This window comes from Argiope bruennichi, chromosome X1 (assembly GCF_947563725.1).
Source record: "Argiope bruennichi chromosome X1, qqArgBrue1.1, whole genome shotgun sequence".
NCBI classification, from domain to species: domain Eukaryota; kingdom Metazoa; phylum Arthropoda; class Arachnida; order Araneae; family Araneidae; genus Argiope; species Argiope bruennichi.
This window is the reverse complement of record NC_079162.1, coordinates 15,253,212-15,271,788: the sequence shown is the minus strand read 5'-3', so window position 1 is coordinate 15,271,788 and position 18,577 is coordinate 15,253,212. Positions and strand designations below refer to the sequence as shown.

Below are 18,577 nucleotides of genomic sequence, written 5' to 3'. Positions count from 1 at the left end.
CGCTGGTGATCAATGAGAAGGATAGAAAATTCTTTAAACAAGAACAAAAAAAAATCATATGAAGATTTGGTGTTGGTGGAGAAATCCTGCATAAATATTCGGGTATGACTAAACTCTATCTACATTTGTTTTAACCAATTAACAAAAATCAACCTGAAGTGCTCGTTGTAGTAACGTCATTTTACTCACAGAAAAAGTTTTAAAACTTTTTGAAATCGATGTTATAGGCTGAGCATTTTCAATATAATTATAAAGCAAAGCGGTTAATTGTCAAATGTAACCAAAATTTATCAAGAATTTGTTGCAACTGGGTATCCAATTATTGGTTTATATAATTTGAAGGTTTTGAAGCGTTTGAAACTCAGAATTCACGAGATTCATCCAGAATGGAGGGACGAAAATATATGGCATGTGTTGCATGATTATTCAACTGACTTATTGCCATTATATAAAGAATAAGAACAATTATTCGGATTCCTCTAACTCGAGAGTTGCGGGTGTTGATAACTTTAACATTCAAGTCATGTTAAACATGGTGAAGTTATAGGCATGTTTTTAAAACTAATCACTGGAATCTCTAAGGTCAGTCAACCGGGTTTATGCCCGGAGACGTAGGAACTAATCAGGCCCCTCTCTAAGCTGCTTTATGCGTACATCAAAAACTGTTCGAAAGTTATGAAATATAACCAGATTTATTTTCTGTATTCGCAACCTATATAAACTTAGCAAAGAAATAATAATAATAATTTGTACTTGCTTGCATAAAAAATAAATGCTAAGTTATTGTTACAAAAGAATTCAAAAGTGCAAAGTATGCTTCATATATTTAATTGTTTGGAATATTTCGAGAAAATTTCGAAAATTTAAGAAATGATGTTTTAGTTGGAGTATTGATTCGTGATTTCATTTCGCTGCGAAATAATAGTGACCTAAGTGTAAGAAAATATATGCTGAAATTAAAATAATGAAAAAATTATATTAATACGTTAAAAGTTGAGTATTACTATTTTGACATAAAAAAAAGGTTCTATGTATTCTATTTTTGAAGCAAAAATTAAAGATTTTATTCATTTATTAATTTTTTATTTATTATTGGCTTAACTCTATTTTTGAGTTTTGGTTTCGAATTTAAACAGCGTCGTTAAAAACAATTACAACAATGCCAATCGACTATGTATTAGTTTTATATAAGGGTTAGAAACATCTTAGGAAACATGTTGAAACCGGTACTGATAAAATAATAATTTATTACATTTTTAAATGTCAGATAGGTTGGAAGTGACCAAAAGGAGAAGATATCTTTCGTGCGGTGATTTTGAAATAGTTAAGATTATCACATCTTCTAAACGATTAAATGAATGCGAGATGCATAAAGTTCCTGATTTAACTTCATTATTAACATCATTTTAAAATCAGTAAATTAAGTTTTACGAATAGAGTTCATGTTTAGCATGTTTTGATTAAGATAGTTTAAATCACATTGTTTAATCATTGAACATTAAGATTATATTCTTGTTATAAAGATAATTTTTAGAGTACAGAATTTAAATCAATATTTTCAGTCTATAATAGTTTATTGTAAATGCTTCTGTTTTATTTAGCTTGAGAAATTCTATTAAAAAAGTATTGTGATCAAATATGTCACATATTTCAAGGTCTTAAGGCAAAAAGCAGCATGCGTATTAAATCAGAACACATGTTTAAAAGTCTGTAGTCAGAATAGTTGTTTATAGGGTCTTGAAAGAAATAACGGTTCTCAAAAAGAAAACTCATGACCAGACGCGAGATCCTTCTGAATGTCATGTGTACTCAAAAATGCAATCTGGCATGTAGTTTCATCACTAGAAATGCAGAATTTTAGATTAGAACAGCCAAAGGTCTGTCTATATGTGTTATATGAACGGAATAATTCAAAATTGTAACCAGTTAGGATGATGAAATTTAAATAAATTACGTAATTTTATAATCAGAATTGTAGAACTGTAACAAATGATGGATCCAAAATATTCTCTTTGCTGTCGTACGAAGTTGAACGCAAACACTCCATATTGTAAAATGGGGAGAACACACACGCTAATTTATAGAAAAAATAAAAATCTAATTTTAACGGAATGATCAAAAATATTTGTCCTAAATCAAAGGTCAGTTTTATTCAGAAATATCAAATATTTCTAGCGCATCGTCGCATAATTCTTTTACGGTGAAATCGAGAAATGCATACTCATTACTACCGTTGATTATGAGTTCTGCATAATGGAGTAAACAATAATTTGATCAACTGAACGGTTTATTTTTAAATATAAGCTAATCTGAATTATTTCAAAATTTCTGAAAGAAAAACACAGCAAATCTGCCAGCTATGATTCTCTGACGAAAGTCGCGAAAGAGAAGTTTTCTTTTGAGGTAATAATTAAATTAAGACCCTCATTCCAGAGTCATGCGGAATCGTCATTCAAATTATGTCCTTTCTTTCAGAATACATGGTAAAAATTAATCATTCTTTTTGAAAATGATCTTTGAGCAATGTCATTATAAATAACATTTTGATCAGAGTACAAAAGTATTCTGATTTAGTATCAGAATACAAAATCAAAACTTTCGGGTTATTGTGAACTCACAGTTCGTTTTGAAACTGTGAATGTTCAAGTATGTAGATACATAAATACGTTATGATTTAGTTATGTTGAAGTTTACAAATGACCGCTGTCTTCAAATTTGTAGCGGAGAAAAAAAATCGCTGTTTGGAATATCGAATTTCTGTAGAGCTCAAAAGTAGCGTCTTTGCATGCTAATCTACAGAAAAATATTTTTAAAAATCATGCTTTGAATCTACAATTCGTACAAAAGTTCTAAACCTGGAAAAAATCAACAAAATCAACATTTACTCTATAAATAGGCTGACTAAGGGTTTTAGTTATCTAAAGCGTCCAAGTACTTTATTTTAATTGTCGGAGGGCAAAATAATTATATTTAAAAACCATCCACAACATTTTGAGGTCGTGCGGGAGTGCTAAAATTTTCAAACTTTTATGGAAAATCGGAGATTTACTAATACACAAATATACTCAATTATTTATTCAATATACTCAATATTTTATTATTTTATTAAAAAGTAACTCTATTGGACAATATATGAAGCGGCTCATAACCGGCAAAAGATACCCATTTTGATGGTAAAAATAATAATTTTTTTTTACGTGAAAAATAGGAGATAATAAAATAAAAGTGAAATGAGATTGATAGGCGATAGATCACTCATGTCACATTAACCAATGGAATTAGTATCCATATAGCCAAGTGAGACTGAAATAGTTTTAAGACAATGATATTGATATTAGGGCACTGGAAGCGACTGATCGTAATGTCACAGCAACAAACACAGGATAGAAAAATCCTGTTATCTGCTGTATCGACAGCACCTATTGAAGAGTTTCATTTTTTTTTTTACTTCAGTTTAACGAGTTAACATTCAGATATGTATGTAAATATAAGAATGGATTGATACTGAGATCACCGTCACTTTTTCGGAAATTTGACAAACAACAGCTTAATGCAGAGAAAATAATCGTTATAAATTTTTAAACAATTACATTAAATGAAATCAATGGAAATAAAATTGATTTTAGTAAAGATCAGCAATGCGTTCAAAATAATTCAGGTAAGACAATGTGCTCCAAATCTGATTCTACGAGATCTCGGACCTTTCATTCAAAGTCAATGGCTGACCTGCACAAATAGTGTCGGTTTTGAAAGATGTTCTAGCAAAGAAATGTCAGCCAGATGACATCAAGACAATTATCGATCCTGTGATTGAATGAAATTCGTTCTAGGATAATGAATGAGAAACAAACATACGACAGTTGGATGACAGGAGGGTACTAAAAGCAAGAACGTTAAACCTAAAGTCTGTAAGAACTTTTAAGACTTCCTAAATATTTGAGGCCACTGGCTGCATTGAGCTGATTGAATGAAATGTAAGCTGCTACCCTTTCCACTGACGGGAAACTTAAAAAGACAGACTGTTCCGTCAGTTCTACAAGATAAAATCCCGCTGAATTTGAGTTTTAGAGCTATAATAAGGACACTGAAACATACGTCAAGCTAGTCATAGCATTTGCAAAAAAAGTTTGTAAAAAGGAAACAGAGATGGCTGAAATAGATTAAGTTTGTTCGAAAGATTAACTCTGTGAAAATTCAATAAAAAGTCTGGATTTAAGTAATTTATCTGACTTAATAAGCATAGTTTAACACACCCTAATTGGTTGAATTGGCATGAGTTTAATCCATATTACAACTGTATCCTCATGTGTCATTTCACAAAAAAAATTATGAAATCGGTTAAGAGCTGCAAAATAATGTACTCTTATTAAAACAAAATATATAAAATCAGTACCATTAATGAATTATCCAAAAAGGCTGGCTCTTATGATTTAAAATTAGAGAGTACATCTATTTGAAAAATTATAAAAGTCTTAATCTTTCATTTAAATTCTATAACTAGGTTTTTGTGCAAACTCAAAATGTAGCGCATGGTTTGCAAATATAAATTTCTGGTTTCAGACAACTAAAATGAACTAATTAGAAGCTATTATAAACACACAAAACAAAACATAATCTGTATAATTTTAGTTTAAAGATAATTTTTTTTTTTGTTATATTTTCCAAAGTTTAAACTTTTGCGGGAACTAAAGTTACAAGATATAATTTTTTTTCAATGTTTTCTATAAATTTATATGCACAGACGCAACATTTAAGATCTCTTAGAAGTCAATACTCGATAAATAAATTTTTTTCGCTAATATATAAAATGTTAATACGCTCTGCCACTGGATCTATCTTGCTTGAGAGTGATTCGAAAGCATTCTGGGTAATTAAATCAGCCTAGAATTCCAGACTACCAGCGTAGCAAAGCCGTGATAAAACCGCAGAATCACAATTGTGCAAGATGTAACATATATTCGATGACAGGCTACTATCTAAACAGCATTGCTAATTTATTCCGTCCATGTAATTGAATTTCTGTATTCCGCCCAGCTAAAGAAGGGCCCTCCAGATTTGCTGATTTTTGATATTTCTTTGTTATTATTCATATATTTCCAGGCATTTGCACAGATGACTTTATAAATTTTTCATTGCACTTCAAACCTAAAAATATCTATAAATTTACTGAATTTATAAACGATGTCTCTATAAAATTGTACAAATTCATGCTAAAAAGTTCCCTAACTTAGTAATTTTTGATTGCAACAATACCTTGTATGTAGTTTTTGGTTGGAATTAATATTTAATTTTTTTTAAACCCAATGCTTTTACAGTTATAATACATAATTATAACATATTTTCATTTTATATTAAAATCTCAGCATTTTTCAAATAATAATGACTTTCTTTTTCCGTCCTTAATTGAGGCAATTGAATATCTTAAATAAACTTCTATTTCGAATATTTTAGAAATAAAAAAAAAAGATAATGTGAATGCAACAGAAGACTTATTAATTTTTTATCATAGAAAACCGTTTATCCTTCATTATTATGAAGAATAAAAATTAAATTGAATTTCATTTTTATTTCTGTTTTTAATATCCAATTATTAAAATTTTTTCATCACAACTGAAAGAAAGTTTCAATAGAAGGAAAGAAATAGAAACGTATGAAATGAAGACAAATTATTCAAGCCGTTTCTTTTGAATGAAATATATCTCTATTGTTGATATATTTTCGGTCATTAAGATGCAAATTTATTTCAGGGACTTTTTTCACTTCTAAAGATTCATAGTTTTTATATTACTAGCAAATAAAAGATTTTGATGTACCATTAGTAGTTTAATGCATCGCATGGTTGATTAACTTAAGTGATTGATTTTTCCGGAAGAAGCTCTTTCCTCAGGCTTTGCTCTTATTTAGCTTTATTCAACTGTTATTTCAATTGTGTAACTAAGTAATTATTAATTACTTTTTGCTGTTGGACTTACTGCTTTTTTTCTAATTTTTCTCCTACAAAAACACATATGTTGCGTTTTTTCTGTAAATTTTCCAGGAGCGGAACCAACTCTTATATACTGAAGTTAAAGTTCAGTTTCCAATCCTAAATACTACCTAGGTATTCCAAGGTCACTTTGACTCTCAGAAACTGCCATATTTCTCCTTTACTTTGAGTCTTTGATTCACGCCTTGGCGAGTTACTTTAGACCAAGAGAGATTAGTCCCAACACAACAACAATTTTTAGGTACATTTTTGACCAATTCGATTGTTGAACTGCGAGAACATAAAAGAATATTTGATACTGCATGGAGGCATACCTTCTAGGTCTTCCTCTTCTCTGCATAGTGATGGACATACCCGATCCCGATCGCCTTAGAGGCCTACCCAAGGAGTAGAATCGGTCATAGGTGTCCGAGCCCAGAGTTGAGATGCGCTGTTCACTCTCTGTCCGAAGGAGTCTGGTGGAGCGGCTTCTCAGAGAGGGGTCTTCCAGGTAGCGATATCTTTCGGGTAGACTGCGTTCGCTTCGGGGATGGACTTGCTGCTGATGGCCAGAAAAAAACAGGCGACGGGGATCTGTGGGTTCTGCGTGGAAAGTGTGAACCTATGGAAATAGAAATCCCCTTATTTTGTATGTGTGCGTGATATCAAATGTTTTTTGTTTTTTTTTTATGTCTAAATTAAATTCAGATAAAAGACTTTAGAGAACTGAAAACATTTGAGGCTGTATTTTTTTTTATGCAATGATATATATCGGTTTGAAATTTTTAATAAAATGTTTTTCTTGTCTTCACGCAACCCAGATATTCATTGGAAGACTTCATTTGGGGATACATAAAAAATATTGAAAATTTATCAGATTTCTACCAATTAAAACTTGGGATTACGTCTGCCACTGTGATTTCTGACGTGTTTGAAAAGACATGGGTGAAGGTTATCCTCTGGATATCTGTATAGCTATTAATAGTGGTATGTCGAAACGTGTATCTATAATTTTTAGTATTCTATTTGTCTTACTACAAAAATCATATTCATATATTTTGTTTATTTTCCTGATGTGAGTTTGGGCTTCCGGTATCCTTCTTGGATGCATATGTTTATCGCAGTGATCTTTTGAAAATTTCTTTTGTTTATGATGCAATAAATGAGGGAAATACATCTTTTTCCAAAAATATTTTTTAAAAGTACTAATATCTTCTTCTTAGGCTTCAAAACAATAATTTTAAGCTTTGTAAATTAGATTTACGATTGTTAAAGGATTTTTTTAATCATATACTGAACGAATCATGAAAGAAATTTCGCATATTAAATGTGATAGAGACTTGTTATTTGCATATAATTTATAAAAATCATAATATCTTGTGAATCATATATTTTCAAAAACAGTAAGAATATTTTGAGGTCGGTAAGTAGATTTACTTTTTCCGTATTAATGGCCGAAGTAAGGTTAAATCACCGCTCTTATACAGTAGACTCCCGATTATCCGCGGGCGGGTTATCCGCGTCTGCCGCACAAAGTTTTTTTTTTTTTTTTTTGACTGATTTTTTCAAAAAGGTGCAGTTTTACAGTTATGCTTTTGTAATTTCATAATACATCACAGTATTAAAACAGTACATATGTATTAATTTTTCTGTGTATCCTTGACGCCTCTCGTAAGTACAAAGCACTTTTCTGTTTTCATTAACAAAATGCATTTTAGGTTAGTTTTGAGTGATATACTAAAATATTAAGCTTTAGTTAAGCATTTCCTGCTGTTTATTTTACGTTTTATTGTACATAAAACGATTTTTCAAAGTTGGAATGACTGTTTTCTCTTTTATTAAACCCGTTTTTAGCTTTTTTCGGATTATCCGCGATTTTTATTATCCGTGGCGGCCGCGCCACCCAATTCCGCGGATAATCGGGAGTGTACTGTATTTCTGTTTGAACAATTTTAGATATTAAAAAAGATATTTCTGCATTATATAAATTCTTTGCTTTTCTGCAGAATCTACGTTCCTAAACGAAATACGGATCTCTTTCAGAGTTGTTTTTTGAAAACTTACTGGATGTGTGCCCACTTGTTCAGCCAGCGATTGAAGAGTAGTTGGGAAGGTCGGTTGAGGTTTGGGTTGTCTCGTGAGAACGGCTTGGGAACCTCGCTGCTCTTCCCACATCAGGCGAGTGTCCTCCTGGGTTTTAGGGGGAGGCATATTGTAGTAATAAGGAGCGACCTAAAAGAGAAGAGGATCAATTTAGTGAGCTTAACATTTGGTGTTAGATATTGAAGAAAAACTTTTGTACTTATCATAAATGATGTTGAAAATTGACGAACGATTTTAAAAAATAAAAGTATTTAAATTCCTCGGTTTTTTTTTTTTTCGTTTTTCCCCTCCTTCATTTTCATGTTAATAATAAATAACAAACTCAAAAATTTTATCACAGCAAAATTTTAAAGGAAAAACTTTATTATTATTAAGGCAACCAACGATCTTAAGATTGCGTTTTAATTACGGCAATTCGCTATAACGAATAGAATACTTATTTTTTCCTTTCATATCTGAACCGTAGGCAATCACAAAAAATCCCGATTAAACCTTATGCAGGGTGACTCCATTCAAAGCACTTTAAAATCCGTTCTGCTCATCGGATTTTAATGAAACTTGGTATATATGTTATATGAACCATGAGGGAAAAACTCCTGCAGAATAAAAAAGCTCAAATTTTGACCACCAGAGGGAATTGTGGCAGCTAAAGAAGGACAAAAAAAATCTGTCACAATCATTCAAATTTATTCAATTACAGAATGTACTCACCGTGTACTCCATTTACATCAATTTAGTGTTGAAAGAGTATTATACGCCATGCAATCACGTAATCAGTTGTTTCTGCAGGCTTTTAAGAAGTGAAGCACTCCATATGCGGCAATTTTGATTATTCGCTGCTCCATCTAAAGAAAAGTGCGCCTCATCTGACCATAGAATTTGTCAGGGCCAAGCGTAAACATCGACAAGCAAATTCATAGCGTGTTTGGAGGTGTTGAGGCTGCAGCATTTGCACCAAGTGGATCTTACATACTAATATCATTTTAATATGAATAACAGAATTTTTCGTATTGTCAACCACCAACGTATTCACCAACTCAGGTGACACCGACCGAGCACTTGCTGAAAATCAGCTGAAACTGGAGGCTATTTTAATCACAGCCGTTCGACTTTTCCGACAGTTTCATTCGCAACCGGTTCCCGACCTCTTCCTAACAGCACATTCAAGTCTCCAGTCTCTTTACATTTCATAATCATTTTCATCAAACCTTTCTTAGACTTGGGCCCTTTTCGCCATCCCTTTAAATGACGATATACATGCAGCTCAACTAAGTTATTGATGCCGTTTTGGTAACCCAGTTTTACCAGTAAAGAGGAATCTTTCTCCCGTAAGAGCATAATTATCAATGACTAAGACACGCAGAATAATTTTAGGGTTGTGAGTGCAAGACTCTTTATAGGTTTCATTAATTTGTAAAAGGAAGTTTTAAAAATCGCCTTCTGGTGGTCAAAATGTGAACTATTTTTTTATTGCAGAAATTGTTTGCCCATGGTCCACATAGTGTATGCCATAAAAATCCGATGGGTAGAACGGGTTCTAGAGGGTCTGAATAAGGTCATTTTAATTCTAACCACCCTGTATCTAACATTACAAATTACATTGTGCATTTGTAATTTAAATTTTAAATGTGTGTTCTTTTTTTGAAAAATAAACTTAGCTAATTACTACATTAATTTAATTTTCCATATCGAATATGAGTGGAAGATATTTATAATGTACCTAGTAATCCATGACCTCTGAATTGGTATTTTATTTTCCAAATCTCTATACTTCCATTCACTTCTATACCATTTCACTGCTGACGACAGTTTTAGCGTCTCTCAAGTTCAAATTTATTGCGATTCTAAGGTGAGATAGGTTTGTGAATTTAAAATTCTTTAAACTTGAAGTTCTGAAGCTCCTTAAAAGCAAGAAGTTTTTTCACACAGTTAAATTGCCCTAGCTGTTTTGAATGATCGTTTTAACCAATTATTTGTCTTCAATTTATAAAAATAAGTTTTAAAACTCAACTAGGTGAGAAAATAACATACGGAGCAAATCATAACTCACAGGCAAAGCTCTAAGAGTGTTTCAATAAGCTCTTTTTCTTTTAAGAGTGTATGGGGTATAAAGTTCTTTATAACAGTACCGTTAAGGAGAGTTTCTTCACTATGATTTTTAGAATAATAATTTAAAACTGCTTCCAACAACAGTAAGACATCCTTTTCAGCGTAAATGGCACTTTTTAAAGACGTAGCTAGAAACGAGCAGCTTCAATTTCCGACTGATGAGGACCTCAGCCTAATTTGTTTCAAAATGTGTGCCAAACATTTTATTGATGGTTTCAAGCTTGTGTTATGATTGGTGTTTGCAATTTTGAATAATAATTGTAAGCCTTAATATGAAGAAACACAAGAGGAACAATTTTCGTTTCATGCTCAGTCTGTTTTCTGTATTTGTAAGATCATTTGTGTTTACGTAATGCTATCCAAAAAATATTTGCTATTATCTTTTAAAGTTTCCTATATATATTACAAAATGGGGACTACTGTATAATTGATAATGACACTCACATCCGGTTGCTGTCTTTGATTGGCTGCTTGATGGTGGGGTTCCAACATAACTTGTGTCCTTCCAGGAGGCCCTCTCATCCAATCATTTGCCCCAGGATAGTCATCGTTGACATCTTCGACAAATTCTTTCTTGACGACAACTACAGGAGGACGAACTTCGTCCATCACAGGGCGTGCTGCCATAGCTGCTGTCATGCGGCCACTGATGCGAGAGCGGATAGTTAACACTAAACGGCGAGGAATGGACATGATGATGACAACATCGTCCAAACTCACATGACGAACATCCACCAAATTTACAGCCAATATCTCGTCTTCAACCTGTTAAAAATAAAAATTTAACTACCAATACAAATAGAAACATTTATCTAATAACAACTTAGTGATTAAGTTGTAGAAAACGATTCCAATTTTATAACTGAATAGCTGTTTTATGATCGAACATCTGTCTTTCAATTGTTATATTTGAAATTTCAAATTTATTCGAATATTAGAAGTTTGTGAACGGATTCCTTAATCAGTCTCATCTGATTTCTCGCAGGAAAATACATTTTGATTCGCGTATCCAAAATATAAAATTGCTTAAACAAATGAAAAAGTGGACAGTTTCATCAAGCGTGTTTTTTTCATAATTGCACAGTTTTGGAGAAATCGGATACAAGTATTACTCAAATTATTCAAAATTCAGCTTATATTAAGAAGAAGATGTAATATTATAATTTGTTTCCATTTCTGAAGTTTTTATAAAAAGAACTAGCTATGTGATTTCATTGCAAATTGAAAAGGTAAAAATATTCTCTTTTCTAAAGTATTGTTGCCGAGATTATATTGTTTCTATATTAATTTCTCATTTTTATTTCTTCTAATGACAAAATCCAAAAGTGGCATTAGCTTTTATTGTCTGTTTTGAGAATAGTGATATGTATACACACTTCTTTATTCTAAGTTAGCAAACCTCATACCAGTGACAATGTCTGTTTCTATCTCTAAATATACATAAGGCGTATTTTCGATGAGAGGTATTTTGAATACAATAGTATACTTGGGAAGAGATCAAAAGGCTTTTGCAATTCTCTTCCAGATGTGATACTCTTAAGCAAAGAAATACAGAAGTTTGATTATGTGTGCCAATGGCATTTTTCTAGAATTACTATCTGCTATTCCTAAATCGTTTTTGTTTCGCGGCAAGGTTAGTTTAATAACGGTACTTTTTACTGTTTTTCAAACAGTTTCTTCTCCTTATCTTTAGCTTTTTTAAAATTTTCCGTTAATCTGACTGCAACATGACAACCAGTTTTAGTTGTAAAGTAAAAATAAATTAATATATTTACAAATGTTAAACTTATTTTATTGTTATTTTTGATGTGAAGTATCGTTTTTAAAATTTAGTCGATTATTTATTAAATTTTCAAAGGGTAGATGAAGGAATTTTTTTGAGAAATTGGTTCCTTACCTTGAGAAGTCCACTGCTATAGACAGCACTTTCGAGGGCAATCCTGGAGATGAAAACTCCGTCGCTTTGCGTGAGTAAATCTCCTTCCCTGATATACAATCCCAGTGTTTGGCCTGGTCTCTTGATGATCTCCACAAATTGCACCACGTGTGAAGCATCCGCTAAACGCAGGTACCGTCTGCAGGCCTCGGCTCCGACTCGACCCAAACTGGCTGGATCCAACAATCGGATAATCATCTCTCCCCGCTTTTCCACAGCCTCTGCGGCTTGTGGGTCGAAGTCTTTTTCCACAGCTTCGATTTGGCGAAAAATCTCCGTGGAAATACCACTCACTTTGCGGAAATCGCTCTGTACTACCATCTCGGGCATCATTCGGGCGGCTGGACCACGCAGCAAAGGGCGGGTCGGCCGGCGATTAGGCGTTGACTCTTCGCACATCGCCTGAGACTCCACTTCCCTTGTCTCCTGGAAAAACACACACACATACAACAATGTCAGTTTTTAAACAGAAATAAGAAATATTTTTATCGATTATCTTTTTTAGAAACAATAGAAAATAAATAGTAAATGATATATATATATATATATTTTACAAACAAGACATTTAATACAGAATTTTAATTAATATATGAAACGTAGCATTTATCAAAATTTATTCATACTTAATTAGTTGGTAAATGTACTGATAAATTTAATTGAGAAATCTTTCAATTAAAATTTTTAATTTACACTTTAATAGCTTTTAATAATTTAAACACATTTTCTTTGATACCACGAGATACCAGTGTTTATGAGTTTAAAAAACAAAAGTTGAAACAGAATTGATATGATTTTACTACTGGATGCCTTTCCTTCTTTTAACAAATCCACGTTTTAAAAAATTCTGTAGTTTATAAAAATAACATGAAAAAGAATACTTGTCTATATTACTCAAACATGAATAAAAATAAAATCAGCAGGATGGCTTTTCCGAAATTTTATCTCAAATAAAGATGTTATTTCCCTCACACCGCACAAAATTTTGAACTTTGGGTAAGTCCACAAATGCCTTGCATAACATTAGCGCAAAATAGTTACGAAATATAAATCTTTGACGTGAATCTAGCATTTTTACTCAATATATCGTGCAAATATGTATTTTGGATGCTTTGTATCCGACTGAACCAAATTTAAACCAAAATTTGACACAAAATTACAGTGGTATGCACATAGTCATATATCGAATTCCACTAATACAAGTCATTGCATTTGTTAATTATTGAGTTTATATCCATGTGAAAATACAGACCGACAGACGATCCACTGTTTGATAAATTTGTTTCAAGATTTGATAAGAATCTGCATTTTAGATACTAAACCTGTGTACTAAATTTTATCCATCTAGATCTATTGATTTTATAGTTATCGAGTTCATTTGTACTCGAACAGCAAGAAAGACAGATTTCCTCTAAATGTTCGAAATTCGACAAAAATCTAAAAATTTAATGTAAATACCATATATCAAATTCCATACGTCTAACTCAAAGAGTTTTTGAGTTCAAAGGCAAACATAATGCTAAAGAGTATTTTTTAGAAAAAAAGGTCTAAAACGTGGAGATGCATCAAAATCTCGAGTTCAGATTTTTGATAATTGCAATACTTTCTCCATACTTCGTATACGAGATAATCAAAACTATGTTAATCTGGAATATCTTTAATGGTTTTAGTAAACTTACGAAATTGTCTTTCATTTGTCATAATTGGAAAATGAATATTATTGAGGTCGAAAGTGGTTAAATGGGGAATTTCTGCGTTTTCTGAATTAATGTATTTCTGGAGCTATCGACTTGTTGAAGGATATCTTTAGGTTTTCATTAGAGTGATCACTGATAAAATTCTCTGGTATTGATATTTAGAAGATGGGTGTGTCATTTGAAAGAGGTCTCCCTTCTCTTAAGAAGATTGAATTATAATTAGACATTCTAAATCAATTATAGTACAAATCGTGAAAAATCTTTTAAAGATATGAAGAATTTTTGTTTGAGGTAGTCATAGCACGCAGTTGACGGATAATTTATTTTATTCCTACAATAAAGAAACGCCTATTTCTCCCTTCATGCAAAATACAGTTTTAACTGAGATCTTCATCCACTTCGCCAAGTGTGATTATTGTTTACTTAAGGCTCCGTCAAAGTGACACTCTGAAGGGCAACCCATAATCTTGTACAAATCCCCTAATAGCTATCAGTCCTCTTTTATATATCAACCCCTTAAGAAAAGAGCTGTCATTGTGGTTTTTTAGGTGGGGGGGGGGAGGGGTAAAGAAATTTTATGATCTTTGTAAGAGGTTCTTTAGCGCTTTATTCTAAGATAACAAGGTTCCCAGATTCATAAAACTCGGAGAATACTATTTAAATTCAGAATTGAATCCTTAGTAAAGTAAGAGTCCGTTTTGAAGACAGTGTCTGGATTGCTTTAGTACCCATCTCCCCTAAAACGCAAACAGGAGCCCGAAACCGACTGACTTGGAGGTTATAGGAAAATTTCCAAAGCGCCCCAAACCGCCCGGCTGGAAGTGAAAGGGTTTTAACGTACAGCGAGTTTAAAACGTCGAATATCGAAGAAACATCATACCAAAAGATCAATATTACTTTGTGAAGACTTCATTTTACTAAACTTTTGAAACATCAAACGGAAATAAATGAGTCGTGGTGGATAGTTTATAAAGTGTTGAAATACTTTATAAAGTTGAGGAAAATAAAATTCCAGAAATTTTGACTTTATATCACTCTTTCCAAAACTCAAATGCAAAACTTAGGATAAATAGAAGAAAATGGATCATTATGAAAGCTAATTCCTCAAAAAATTTTTTATTTGTGTTTAGGTTTAGAGCTATTTCCTTAATAATTTTTAAAAATTTATTTTTATCTGTCAATGAATACGATACACATAACGCAACTCGCTAGATTATTTAAATTTGGTATGTGATTCTGTATGTATCTCTGCTCATGTACATGGATTCAATATTTCGAAAACACCAAGAGTTAAATAGATGAAATTAGGCACATGATTTCATCATAACCTAGGTGAAATCCGTCAAAGGGTTGGTCATTTTGAGTACATATGGATGTCACATGTTATACCAAATTGTACATCTCAAATGAGAGGTAAAAATGATTTTTCAGTCTTCACTATGATTCCTTCCCTTCGATTAACGACTAATGAATTTCCCTTTTAGCAAAGTAAATTATCCCTTTTCAGTAAAGAAATTAAAGTTGATATCAGCGATCGAATAGCAAACAACCGACAACGCGTCAACAAATTGCTATTGGAGAAGCTTAGGATTTGGAATCCACTAGAAAAAAAATACAATTTATCACTGAAAAAGGGATAAAAATTTTGGAGACTCATTTATTCTAGTTGTTTATCAAGGAGTTAAAAAAAAATATTATTTTCCTATGAAGAAATTTTATGGAAATCCAGTTGCCAGATAAATTTACTTGGTCTTATTGAAGCTATTGACATCGAAATATATCGGTTTCGTACAACACTTTTATTTTAATATGCCTTAAAGCTGCATTCTTTATGGAATACTTTTCTACTATTTAGCTGTTTTCTGATCCCCAATTGATTAAAAATATTCTCATTTTTATACGCAAAGCTGGGTCTTGATTTTCGTTATCCTTCCGATGTAGCAATTAAGTAACCAAATGAAGCTCATTGAAAACTTTTTCTTTACTAAATGAATTTCTTCGCCATTTGTTAGACAATAAATAGATAAAGATGAAGACGTTTTTTGATCCATTCCATATTTGACTAGACGCAGGCATATGGAATAAGGTCAGCTTTCGAAAATTCTTTTCCCAGTGAAAAATGGATTTGTAACGCATTTTCGTTTCTTACAGTACTATTCGTGAGAAGGAACCTCTTTTGATTCTAATCAGAATTCATTTTAGCTCCTAAAATTAGAATGGCATATCTATATGAATACAATACCCGACGCATCATTCTAAGCATGATCTTAATTTATTCCTTATAAAAATTTAGATCTTAACGTGGTTAGCTTACTATGTTACTATGCATTAGATCTTACTATGCATTGTGGTTAGCTTTAACCACAATGCATAGTACTGAATAATTTTGCTTCACATAAATGATTAATAAAATCTTTTATTTAAGAAGAGCCAATTGAAAAGGGGTTTTAAATATGCGGATATAATTTGTTTTCGTCATTTCGGAAGTTACATTTTATACCTGTGGGACTTTGTAAAAGTATTAAATATAAATTTCAGAGCAGAAAGGTTTAAATTGTCTCACAAATGATACCGAAATAAAACTAATAAACTAAAGAAACACACTTTAATGAATGTATTGAGAAGAAAAAAGAACATTTTAATCAAACATCAAGAGCAAACAAATCACAAAAGTATTAGGAGATTGAATTTTAATCACAAGCAGAATTGAATTTCAATCACATTTAAATTGTATTTTGATCTTTAATAAAATGAATGCTTAGGGGTTTTTAGTTTCTAATCATATTCATTGTGGCTTTATGTCCTTTCTTTTTGTTGTGTGCGTCTCACATTTTTACGATTTCTTACAGATTCTTGTTTTTAAAATTTTTTTTACTAATTTAAAACAAGGGAAAAAGCACTTTTTAAAATTCAGTAAAATTACTTTTATCGCTTTGATTTCAGAAGAGAAAACTGTTCATTTGAATTACATGCATAAAAATTGTTCGGAAATGTTTTTCGAAAAACGTTGTTCCTTTAATTAGCAACCGGTGATAACTGTAGCTTTCTCATACTTTATCTTTATTTATTATATTTTTATTAATTTATTAATTTTACAGAGAAAATGAGTTAATACTATATCAGTTTCCCATCATTGTTTTCGAACTATATATTGAGCAATTATCACTCAGTTTCTGTTTTCACTTTTTCTGCAATATAAAATATCTATAGAGTCAAAAAATTCGTCAAAGATGAACGAACGTTCACTTCAACTGACGGACAATATCTTGATCCAATCGAGATTGGAATTGGATTTTCATTTAATAGTGACTAATAGTTGTTAATATTTCATATCTATCCTTTAAACTATTTCGATAGGAGGAGCTTTGTTTAGGAAAATATTTTACGACTTATTTTTATTTTTCATATTTCGAATACAAATTATAGGTAAAATAGGAAATTAATTAAGTAGTTAAAGTAAGAAATGAAGAATATCATAAGGCAAGAATTAAAATATGTATCCCAAAGAGAAAAATTTTACTAATGTGAATAGAGTGTTTAGTATTCTTTTAGGATATTAAACATATAGTTTATGCGCAAATTAAATTATTTATTTTTAAAAATATAGAAGTTTAATCAAATTGTTTAGAATACAGATGCGCCGGCGTCCTAGCATAGGGGTAGCGCGTCTTCCCCGTGATCTGGGCGTCCTGGGTTCAAGTCCCAGTTCGGGCAGGGTTGTTCTTCAACTGTTCTATCTGTGAGATGCGTGAATGTGCCCCCCTGTAAAAAGGGGTTGTGCAAGCTAATGTGATGCGTGAGTAGCTAAGACGTACTCTTGGCCCTAGTTGGCGCTACTAAAAAACAAGAGGCGCTCCCTTGGCTTAAAATCGCTGACTTCGTCAGCGAGCTTGTCCATGGCAAGTGCCATTATCAACAACAAGAATACAGATGTAAACTTGAAGAAAACTACTCGATTTGGGAAATTTTGTGTGTTCGGCTCTAAAACATCACCTTCATTAGTGATAATTATCTTGGGACTAAAATCTAAGATATAATAATTATAAAATATATTTATTCCTTCATAATTTATATGCCAAAATATCACTAGAAATGATTGCAGCAATTCTATCGTAAGATTTTTAATACCCACTGTCTGAAAAGGAGCATTATTTTTCGAAAGAAAAATGACTTTCTGTTTAAGCAGTGATACCTTTGAATTTTAAATTTATAATGAACAAATAGAATATACAGTTTAATTTGTTAAAAGGATCATCTTTTTAAATGCATGATTTGTTAGAGCTCTGAAATTTTAAATAATTGAGTGATAATAAAACAACATTTTAAAATTTCGAGACCTTAATAATCCTTTTAATAATGGATTATTAATTACATTTGGATTACGATCATTTTTGTGGCACCATCTAGTAGTGAATTTGAAGAGATTAAGAATTAAAAGTAGAAAATGATAAAAGTATTTTTAAAGCATGTTTTTTAAATATATTGAAACGGAGAAAACATTTCTAGAAATTGAAGTAAATATCCTAAAGACATGATGCGCTGAATACAATAAGATAAAAAAAATAAGTCACGGACAAGAAAGTTCTAAAGCTTTCAGTAAAAATTAAAACGTGAGAATGAGTAAAATTCTAATCAGCGCCGCTTACTTTTACGCTTTGATCTTTCAATTTTTGATAAAAATAATTTAATTTTCTGTTTTTCAGCGCTTAACTAAAAACATTTAAGCACCAGTTTAAATGTTTTAATTGGTGCTTAAATGTTTTTAAGCAC

General features: G+C 31.6%; 1 protein-coding gene across 2 annotated transcripts in view; it reads right to left on the bottom strand.

Moving 5' to 3' along the window:
- The window catches only part of LOC129959126 (rho GTPase-activating protein 100F-like), a 112,926-nt gene that overhangs the window by 40,386 nt on the left and 53,963 nt on the right, over nucleotides 1-18,577 (bottom strand). For both annotated transcript variants that reach the window (XM_056071946.1, XM_056071947.1), the window contains exons 3-6: nucleotides 12,075-12,539; nucleotides 10,622-10,942; nucleotides 8,030-8,197; nucleotides 6,301-6,587 (exon numbers count right to left, since the gene is read on the bottom strand). In XM_056071946.1, coding sequence (XP_055927921.1) covers nucleotides 6,301-6,587; nucleotides 8,030-8,197; nucleotides 10,622-10,942; nucleotides 12,075-12,539 — 1,241 coding nt within the window. The remainder of the gene's footprint in view (nucleotides 1-6,300; nucleotides 6,588-8,029; nucleotides 8,198-10,621; nucleotides 10,943-12,074; nucleotides 12,540-18,577) is intronic.